The 11,073-nt window shown below is 46.1% G+C and overlaps 2 protein-coding genes across 2 annotated transcripts; both read left to right on the forward strand.

Annotated features, from left to right (window-relative positions):
* The first annotated feature begins 2,035 nt into the window (after window positions 1-2,035).
* Window positions 2,036-3,076, forward strand: LOC124654220 (low temperature-induced protein lt101.2-like). Its single transcript, XM_047193238.1, has 2 exons — window positions 2,036-2,172; window positions 2,676-3,076. The coding sequence occupies exons 1-2, from the start codon at window positions 2,086-2,088 to the stop codon at window positions 2,796-2,798; spliced, it is 210 nt and encodes a 69-aa protein (XP_047049194.1). The 5' UTR covers window positions 2,036-2,085; the 3' UTR covers window positions 2,799-3,076.
* Window positions 3,077-5,181: 2,105 nt separating this feature from the next.
* Window positions 5,182-7,062, forward strand: LOC124654219 (hydrophobic protein OSR8-like). The gene is made up of 2 exons (XM_047193237.1): window positions 5,182-5,401; window positions 6,674-7,062. Exons 1-2 carry the CDS (start codon window positions 5,312-5,314, stop codon window positions 6,797-6,799), a joined length of 216 nt encoding a protein of 71 aa, XP_047049193.1. The 5' UTR covers window positions 5,182-5,311; the 3' UTR covers window positions 6,800-7,062.
* Window positions 7,063-11,073: the final 4,011 nt, after the last annotated feature.

The following is an 11,073-nucleotide window of genomic DNA, read 5'->3' on the forward strand; positions in this document are numbered from 1 at the left end:
CGGCGCAACCAAATCCACACAGCATCACTGTAGTTAAAGCGGCGTGACAAGATCTTGTAAAGATTCACTACCACGAAGACAAGGCGGTGCAATGATTCACCAACATGACGATATATCATTTGTATCAATTCTTAGGCCCATGCTGACAACAACAAAAGAAAAATCACAATTCAAATATATACATCGATTCGAGATATAAGCAACACCGACCGGAAAGCGTGGAAGAATCGCTTGTGCACGCCGACCGAATACAGAAGTACCAGAATTCCTTGCATGACTTCGACGTCTTGGTTGTAATTCCTTGTCGCGCCTTGTCCGTGGTGAGATGCAGCAGCAACAATTGATGCAGTGTGTCGCTGGCGCGCTGCTAGAGATCACCTCGTTCAAGGAGGCGGACGAGGACATCGAGGCGTGGTCAGCGGTGGATCACCGCCACGAGGAGGCTGAGTGCGCATGGGCATTTTTATATAGTAGAGACAGGTATAGAGAACCCTTTATCAAACAAAAAGAAGCAGGAGCCCAGCGACAACGACAACAACGACTACAAGCGGCGAAATACCTGCGCCTAGGTCTCGGCCATGGCCACCATTAATTTTATATTTTTGTTTTTTATAAAAGAAATGTTCAAACTATCGCTGAAATCACCGAACTATCTATGAAATTGTTTTTTAAAATAAATTGAAACGTTTAAATATTTTTATGGGGGCACGGCTGGGGTCAACCAGCCCCCATTTCCGTGCACGCGCCAGCGGCTCCCCATACGGGTGAACAGACGGCCGCGCCGGATACCCTATGGAGTGCCCGAGTGAAGATGCTCTTAACAATGATTTAGTTATACCTATAGTTGTTTCAAATTTTCAAGTTTGACAACACACCGGCACAATTACACACCTGCAATGCAACAATCAGCAAGGCAATAAAAATAAAATCAAGCATCAACAGAACAGTGCCTGAGCTGAGAACTCCACTGTCTTCATATCTCAGGTATATATGGATTCGAACCACGTACGCTTCACGAACAACACATTAAAATTATTGGCAATGTTACGATCTTAATTACCATCTAATCCACCTGTGCCATCCTAGCGCTGAACGACCTCCTCATCTCCAGCTCAAAGGATTTTGCTAACAACAAGATAGATGACGTAATACCTAGATATCTCAAAAGATTTTTTTTTTGAAAGTTTTATCATTTTGTATTATTTTTTGAAAAACTAAAAAGGCGACCCACTGTGGGGTGGCTGCCTAAAATTTCCACGCACCCCATACTTAGCAATGACACAACCCTAACCTAGTGCGCCACTAATAAGGGACTAGCAGTGGTGCACATTGCTTGTGGTGCTCCACTACTGCTACCACAAGCAATTTGCACCACTGCTACCTATACTGAGGCGCGCTAGCTGTTTTTGTAGTAGTGTGGTATGTATAAACTACAAACATATATTTTGAAAAGTTCAAAAGTTAAGAAAGAAATTCACATGTGGAGGGGCACGTGTTCTACGTGCGCACGCAAAGTTTCACATAAAACCGATATTTTCTATCTCATGTGTAAAACGACAAAAAAAAAGTCTCGAGAAACGGATGGTTTTTAGGGCCAAAATTTATCTTTTTTTACACAGGATACATAATATGTCGATTTTCGCTAGAACAACTTTGTAAACATATAATTTGTTAAGGTATGCAAGAGATTTTTTTTTTTACATCTGCTTGACATTTTAAAATGTTTTTAAAATGAAATAAAGGGTGCATGTGCACCGGGCCGGTGCCGAAACGCCATGTCTAAGAAATGTTCACTTGTGAGTTAGACTGGCGTGTGGCCGCTCTGGCGTTTTCCAAGCACTGTCGGCGTGAGCCGCGTGTGACGCGACGTGCCGCGTCGGCGCCCCAGCACGAGGGTCGAGGGGCAAAGTCTCCGCTGGAGCCCCCACCACATCTGACATCCATCCTCATCTTCCCCACGATCGAGCGGCCAACCAACGCGCGCGGCTCCATTATATTCCATAATACAAATAGCCCCCACGGAGACCGGAGCTAGCAGCGGCGCGCGGCAAGAGAGATTCCCCGATCCGATCAGAAGATCCAGCCATGGCGTCCGGCTGCACCTTCCTCGAGATCCTCATCGCCATCCTCCTCCCGCCGCTCGGCGTCTTCCTCCACTACGGCCTATGCAGCGTAAGCCATCCCTCTCCTCTGGGTAGGCCAGCGTAGGCCAGTTTTAGCAGGCACCACGTGATACGAGAAAGATACTGGCGCGGCGGCGGCGGCTCCGCTTGGCCGGAGCTGCGAGGTCCGGCCGAGGCACGCGCCACAGCCCACAACATGCTGCGCCATGTCCACGTGTTCTCGTGCCATATTTTCCCTAGTAATTTTGCTTCTCTGTACGTATGTTTCGTTCCGTTATGCATTCAGTTGACCTTGGACGCCTACCGCGCCTTCTCCCCACTCTGGTCAGTTTCATCACAGATACAAAAATGTTACAATCACAGCTAGTCTTTCCTTTGAGAATAGCGAGCAGTTCTTCCAGTGATCTGTTGGGTTAATCATTCTACAATCACAGTTGTTCCACCACATCAAGCATGTTCTATGTTGATAATGGTATACTAACATTACCATGCTAGTGCTACTATACTGCTACCGACAGTGCTGATCTTCACTTCCTTTCTGTGTTTCAACAGAAGGAGTTCCTCATCTGCGTGCTGCTCACCATCCTCGGCTACATCCCCGGCATCATCTACGCCGTCTACGTGCTCGTCTCACGCAGTGACGAGCCCCAGGGGGACTACTACGCCGTTGCTTGATTAGCCCGCCCGCCGTAACAATTCTGTAAAGACGGCCTTTGTTTTGTGATGAACCCGCCATGTCAAACTGGCGTCTTCTTGTATTTCCTTCATCTGTAATTTCCGGCATGGCTCTGCACTTTACAAACTAGCCACCTGCGTGGTGCTGCATCCATCTTGCTCGTCTCCACTGCGCATTTCTGCAGCCTGTGTGAATGTTTGAACCGTGGTATGGTTTTGTTTCTCTGTTCTGTAATTCTGATACACCTGAATAAATTTGAGCTGTTGAGCGTGTTTTAGTTGTGGTCTGATGACTGATGGAGCTTTGGCTTGACTGTTTCCGTGCCGTGTTTGCTACCTGCAAAACATTGCTACCCCTTGGTTCCGAGAGTGATAACACGCCACTGCTAAGTGGCGCTCTAAATACCAGTGGAGTACCACCTGGTGTGTCACTGCTAACATTTGGGTATGCTGCTGATATACCCTCCAGGTGCACCATTACTATCTCTTTAGGGTGCGGGTCAATATTTAAATTTTGAAGTCTGGATCCAGATCTAGATCTAGCACCACATTTTTCGCGTTTTTTTGCTTTCCAAATTATTTGTCCCGTTCATCTAGCACCATTTCTTTTGCTTGTTTTGTTTTTCCAATTAGATGGACCATGGAAGAGGTTGAAGGATGGAGAAGAAATGAGGAGTGGATGGGACCGTGCTTCGGTGACTTTGCCAGCCCATAAAGTCACTGACTTTGAGTCACTTACAAGTGGGTCCAAGTGGGACCCTTCATTGTGTGGGTCCCACCTGGCCCCACTTGCAAGTGACTCAAAGTCAGTGACTTTGTGGGCTGGCAAAGTCACTGAAGCTCAATCCGAGTGGATGGAGAGGAAAGAAGAGGCAGAATGGTGGAGAAGAGATGAGAGGATGGAGTGGAGGAAAGGAAGGTGGGTCACCGGAGTGCTTGGAAGAGAGGAGGCCAGGGAGGAGGAAGGGCGCCGGAGTAGAGGAGAGGATGGAGGCTGATATGGTGCGTCAGTGCTATTTTAAAAAAAAATCATCAAAATCTTAAAGCCGAAAAAACTTTTTGATATTTGAGAATCTAAAAATTCGCTAAATGGCTGTAGGTTGTTTAGAATCGGATATAAAATTTTATGTATATAGATTTTCATATGAAAAACTTTTTCACCGTAGGAATCAGAATATCCGTTTTACTGAACCAATGCACCATTTTCCAAAAAAAGTCAAAATTCATATTTGTTCAGTTTCATTAAACTGACATAATACATTGGTATCTCGAAGAATTTTATTTTTTAAAATTTCTATCTATTTATTTATTTTTCAAAACTAAAAAGACGATTAAGGGGGTGTGGTGGTAATTTTGGGCAGGAGTTACCAGTGGTGCACCACATATAGGTCCGTCACTACTATATGTGGTGCTCTAATGGTACCCGTAAGCCCACATAGTAGTGGCGCACCTATACCGTGATTGGTAAGTGTGGTTGCTTGTAAGATCGGGCATGAACCCAGCCCGAACAAAGAAAAGCCCAGCCCGGTCCGATCTAAGCTAAAATCACGTGTTCTTTAAGCCCGAGCCTAGCCCCGCCCGATGTTCGGGCTCCAAAATCAGGTCCGAACCCGGCCAAACATGTAAGCCCGACCTAGGATTTTCGGGCTGGGCCAGGCCAGGCTGTCCATGCCCAACCGTAGGTCAAACTATGGCCACACATAGTAGTGGCGCACTACCTCATCACATCAGGTGCGCGCCACTAGCATGGTGCACCTCTGGTAGTGATCTTATCGCTAGGTCTTTTTTCTAGTAGTGGGATTACCGACCTCCCTCTGTAGCCTCCATCCCGGCGGTGCGTCCAGTGTCGCACAGAGGCGTGTGAAGCTTTGTCTAAGGCGGATATCGCTGGGTTTGGGAGGCGGTGTTCTACGCCTCCCTTCATCAGCGATGATTGCTGCTCAATGTGCTGGTCCTTTAAAAGATCAGCGGCTTTCTTTATGTCTACTACCATAAGGTAAGTTTTGCCGCGCAGACGGCTCATTCGAGTGCTGTAGACCGTGGACTTTTCGAAGAGCAAGAAAAAGATGTTGGTTAGCGACTTTCTCTCTATCTATTGTAGTAAGCTCTATTATGATAAATTTTGTCGGGTGGAAGGATCTTCAGCTCATTCGGGTGCTGGTAGTCCGTGGACTTTCCGAAGAAGAAGAAAAAAAGAGATGGTTGATTATGACTTTTTGTGTGAACAGAGCCAGCGTTGGTCGTATGTTTCTTTCGTTGTTGAAAGCTCTTGTTCGTTGGTTCGAGGTTATCACGTGTACCACGCGATGGCTGAAGTCCCCTCTCTACATCGCGCGAACCCCATCCGCTCCCTGCTCGTAGCGACGACGAATTAAAGGCGAGCAAAACCGCCACGCGTACAAAATTACAAATACAGTGCCCGCGGAGACCGGAGCACCGGCAAGAGACAGATTCTCCCTCCCCAAGGCCCAATCTCCACCCCGATCCGATCGGAACCCCCGAGATCCAGCGCCATGGCGTCCCGGAGCTGCACCTTCCTCGAGATCCTGCTCGCCATCATCCTCCCGCCGCTCGGCGTCTTCCTCCACTACGGATGCTGCAGCGTAAGCTCATCCCTCCCTTATTCCCCGTCCTCCCTTTCCCCAGCGCTCCTCTCGGACTGGATCCACACAATCCGGGTAGATTCCGGCAGACGAATTTTCGTGGATCCGAGAAACGCTGGGCGGGCGGCTGGCCCCCGATCTCGCGCGATTGTGTCCATTCTTGTGTTCATTCGTTCCCTGTACTCTATGGTCGTCCAGTTGTGGTTTGCCCGACTACCCTTTTTCTCCCCTTTTGTGTCCACTGTCAGATAGTGCACAACTACATGCATGTTATTTAGTCAGTAGCACACTATGATTTGTGCTGATTCTCACTCTAGTTTGTCAGGATCGTGCAGCCACTGCTGCCATGCCAATCAGGGCAGATCGGATTTTATTATATCTTGAAATGTTTCTTCAGTACAGACCTGACTGAAAGTGTAGTCGTACCGATGAGGAACTATGTGGGGTGCATGGGGATCATGTTTGGAGTTTTACCCCCATTACACTGATATAGTTATCAACGTTTATTTCCTGCCAGAAGACTGAGTTGTTAGGATGATCTGCTGTTACCGTCAGATCGGTGACTTGCTCTGATGCTCAGCTGGATTAATCTGTAACTCCGGGATCAATGAATTGGTGATGTACAACATTGCCAACACGTTTGGTGTGGGTAGCTGTACGATTATGACAGTATTCTGTTTGTTCGCAATCTCGACAACAGACGGAGTTATATTTTTTTGTGTACGATTGTGATGGTGTGATATTTTTTTCAATCTTGAATTGGTTACATCCTACCTCGTGCTTTAGTTATCCTAGTATCAGCTATGATCATGATATGCAATTCTTGAATAGATGTTATTAATAATGATATGCCTTAATTATCCTTTAGGCAAAGATAAGGAAGAGTTATTCCTTGGATTTAATGAGGGGAGAACCGACTCGATAGAGGCGTGGACATAGGTGTGTTGGAGGCTTGTGTGCTCTGCCTTGGGTCTTGTTTGATCAAAGGCATGATTTGTTAGTTGCTTGCTATCTAATAAAACTAGGACTACGGTATGCCTTTGGCGTAGCTCTTGAAAAAAAAGGAGTCAGAGCCATACGTTTAGCCAGCAGTAAACCTTGTGTCAGAATCACAGTTAATTCCCCTTGCAAGGAGAGTGAGTTCTGACGATCTGTTATGTTAACCCTAGAATGAAATTGTTGCATAACTGTACGAATACGTTGTTGTATACAATTTTTCTCAACCTTGACCACATACTGACACCGTGGCTCTTCCTATCCGTCTTAAAACAGATGGAGTTCTGCATCTGCCTGCTGCTCACGATCCTCGGCTACATCCCCGGCATCATCTACGCGGTCTACGTGCTCGTCGCCCTCGACCGGGACGATTACCAGAGGGAATACTATGCTGTTGCTTAGCCCAGTGTAACTCTGTAATATCTTTGGCTTTGCGATGAATCCGCCTTATCGAACTTGTACACTGTGTAATTTTCATCTGGATTATTTGGCATGGCTTTGTGCTGTATAGACCGGTGCTACTCCATGGTCTCGTGTGGTCCAGTCGGGCCTTTTTGCAGTCTGTTCCAATGTTTAAACTGTGGTCCGGTTTCAGTGTTGTGTAGTTCTGATGCAACCCAATAAACTTCAACCCTTTGGGTTTATTATTGGTGTGTGATGTGGTATTGCCGGCCAGCACTTGTGTCTATGCATAACAAGATACTTGTTACATGCATTATTACACCACCCTTTGTATTACATGCATTATTTAGATACTTGTTACATGATCTGTTCGTGGGTATGGTTTCGAAAAGCTGACCAGTTATCATTAAACTAGCACCAGCACTGTAATTTCATCTTCAACGTATCATAGGCATGCTTTTTGTAAACCATGATGTCAGCGTGCTGTCTGCGTCTGCCTGCATCTTGATTCTCGATGGCGGTGGGTGTGGCATTTGCTCGATTGTTTTCAGTAGTTTTGCCGGCTGCTGCCATGTGAAGGCCTGCATCCTCCTGTAGGTTGATTTTTTGATGATGATGATGGTTCGATATGGTTTTGGTTCAGCATTTGCTCCTCGGTTTCTTGTGTTCAAAGGTCCTCAGTTCAGTTCTGACCTGTTTAGAGTATTTGTGGCTCGACAATCCTGAATCCCTGATGGACCAGTGGAAACGGAGGAGATCGTGTGCTGCTGGCTGCCGCCTGCCGCCTGCCTGGCTTTTTTTTTTTTTTTTTGGAACGGTGGGAGTAGGCAGGCAACATGGAACGTGGTTCGTATCACCTGTACTGAGTGGCGACACTGTACGTTGTCATCGCAGGATGAGGAACCGATGAATGGAATCTTTGAACGGGAATCGATGGTGATTCGTGTGGTTAGCGTAGCAAACTAACATGGACCCGGTGGGAAAAGCTCCAGTTGAACCTGGGTGCACGTGAACCCAGGTTGGAAATGCATTTTTGAAATGTGAAAAAATTCTGAAATAAAAATATCGGGGTACGTATGCATGTTCCATGTGTGCGTAGAAAGTTTTCGCGGAGAAACCACTTTTTTATTTCAAAATCTAAAAAAAGACAAAATACGTCACATATATACTGCTATATAACACTGTAAAATTTCACTTTTTTGCCAAGGCAAAATAAAATGTTTTTTCAGAACGAAACTCATGTCCAGGGCACATGTTTAAGATCATCTTTGCAATCATTTTGTGTTTCGATTTTTGAAACATGTTTTGACATCACAAATCCACTTTTGAAAAAGTGGGTTCACATACACCCAGGTTCACAAAAGCCGGTCTCGGACCCGGTGTTGTGTGTCTACTGGTCTCCATCCATACACCTGTGCCGAGGCGGGCTGTGGTTGCCACTCAGCATGTTCCAGCAGCAGCACTGGCCGACCTGTGGGTGGACGCCGTGCTCGATGCGCAACTGCATGCGGAACTCCTTTTCCGTCAGGGCAATGGTACCTCAAGAGTTCCAGCTGCGTGTCGACTAGGAGGAGTGCATGCGCGGTGGTTTCAGTCCGGACAGGCACCAAATTGCCAGGTGGATAATCCATAGACTACGCAACTTTTGTTTACGAGAAAGACGCTTGCTGATTTCATCCTCTTTGTTGTTGATTGAACTTAGCGCGCCATGTTGCCATCGATTTTTTTATTTGGCGGGTTACAAAGGAATGAATTGGTCGAAACAAAGTCAATATGCTTTAAGTTTTAGACACAAAGTTGATGAATATTTGGAAGAAACTTTATAGCCAGGAGCAAGGTTTGTGGGCCGATATCCTCGGAGCAAAATATCTTGCAAACCAAGAACTGCCCGTAGACTCACATCGTCCCGGGTTCACAATTCAGGAACATGATTCAGAAGTACAACATAAAAAATGCACATATAGCATAGGGGCAGAACACCACGTGAATAACATTGCTTCTACCATGCTTTGGATTGACTGGTGGTGAGGGTTGGGCCCACGTGCGCGTTCTGCGGCTCCAGATCAATCTCGGTGGAGAAGATGGACTCGATTGCAAATTTTCTAGTTTTAGGGTCATGTGTGTTAAATCAGGGGAGTATGTTGTTACATTTCTTTCCTTTAGGGTCCTTGATGTAATTTATACGCCCACCGCTGAAGCTTAATGTAGTTTATGGGTCTGTCTAGACCCTTCCCCTCTTAAAAAAGGGCCAAGCCCCTTGAAATCCCAATTTCTAGTATTGTTGGCTATCACCGCCGAGCCTAAGATCTTATTGCGTAGGGACAAAAGACCACGTGAATAACAATGCTTCAACCCTGCTTGGGATCAACTCGTGGCGAGGGTCAGCCCTCTTGAAAGACCAATTCCCATCATTAATCTCTATCACCGCCGGGCCTAAGATCTCAGTTCCCAGGCCATGCATAGCACCAATTAGAAGATTTGCCTTTTGATGCAAGCTAGGATGGTATGAAGGATTAAGAGGCCCAATTCCCTCTGTTCCATCCCCCCCCCCCCGACGCTTTCTCTTGGGACCTAGAAACCTCGAGAAGGTTTTCAACAGGACACTAGTACCGCAATCTTTGCTAGGGATCCCCAATAAAACACTTCATCGGTATCTGGAAAATTTCCATCCCTCTCAGGATCAGGGTTTTCCACTTGCATGTGTGCCTTGTGTGGTGACCTTGAAGATACCAACCATATCTTTCTAAATTGCTTCCTAGCCAATTCCTTGTGGAGTGCAGTTGGAGAATTTCTCTCCTGCACATGGAAACCTTCCTTCTTTGCAGATGTTTACATACTTACTTATCGTAGGTCATTCTAAGCGGATTTTGTGGATTTTTTGTGCGCCACAATGTTGGACTCTATGAAGCATTAGGAAATAAATCACAACTATTATCGTCTTTCTAAACACATCTATCTGGTGGCTTGCATGTATGTTTACCTACAGGTGTGGAAGCTAGTGGCTAAGCAACATGACATGTGGTGATTGGCAAGATTCCTTCTCTCCATGCGGCAGTCAAGGAGTCAAGGATGGATTATACTACTGAGGCCATCATTTATTTGTCTTGCCTAGTTATCGAATATTTAGATAACCTTAGAACAACCTTCAAATATCCAAACAAAAATGAGAAAATCATAGATCCATGGCTTTAGTGCCGAAATTTGGCATCTCCATAGCTAGATCTAGGCGAGACCATCGACAACGGCCTTGAAACGCACAACGCCGAATCCAGGGCCTCCCTACCTAGAACTACCAGCAGAGGGGAAGCTGGCCCTCCTTCATCATCTCAGTGGCGGATGCACCAGATTGGTTGACAAGAAGGAGACGAAGGGTTCGCCTACCAGAACGTCGAACCCTCCATGATGGCTTCTCATTGGTGATCACTGTTTCTTGCAGTTGTGAGAAGATATTCAAAGGAGGGAGGGGGTGTACTAGAGGTGCGGCGAGTGGATTCGTTGTGCGAGGTAGGTGGGTAAGGAAATGGACTAAAGTATGAGTTGATTTCCCAAATGCTTAGGGGCTAAAATGCAAAAGGTGTGAAACAAAATTTAGAGTTACTTCTGCCATGGACACAACCTTTTGGCTTCCGAGCACCGGTGCTGGTGGAGCACAAAAATATTTTTAAAAATTTATAGCATTACGAAAAATTCTCAAAAAATAAGCATGCTTGCAGATTTCAACGTTCATTCCCGTCTGAAGAACTTTCAAAGCATAAATGCTATATTTGCATGCTGTGCAAAAGTAACAAGCACCTAGGGTGAAAAAAGCAAGTCAAAATTGTAGAAATGTGGCCAAATTACTTTTTTTTTCGTAGGTTGCATTGTTTTGATTTACACAATTTTATATCAGTTCAACAAACATGTACCTTACTAGGTGTTGATTTTGTTTCGTGAATTTTCTGCAAACCCGTAAAATTTTAGATTTAAATTTTTGGCATTAGGACTTAGAGCACTAGATCCAAAGGGATTTTTAGATTCTGGGAGCCGTTGCATAGTCAAGGTCTCCAGGTAGTACATGTGGAACATCCGGTTTGGGCGGCAGGTCCGGTCGCTGGAGCACTGGACAATATGGGCCGTTTGGCCGCCAACGCCAGGTCCGACTGTCCTGATTCTCCAGATCGGTTGTCGGAAGTTGCCCCTCTAGTATAAACAAGCCTCAGCAGGCACCACATCCTCCGGCAACGATGGCTTCCAGCTCCGGCTCCGACCCGCTGCTCGCTGGAGAAGACGAAGGC

Source organism: Lolium rigidum, chromosome 5, assembly GCF_022539505.1.
Source record: "Lolium rigidum isolate FL_2022 chromosome 5, APGP_CSIRO_Lrig_0.1, whole genome shotgun sequence".
In the NCBI taxonomy this organism is placed as follows: Eukaryota; Viridiplantae; Streptophyta; class Magnoliopsida; order Poales; family Poaceae; genus Lolium; species Lolium rigidum.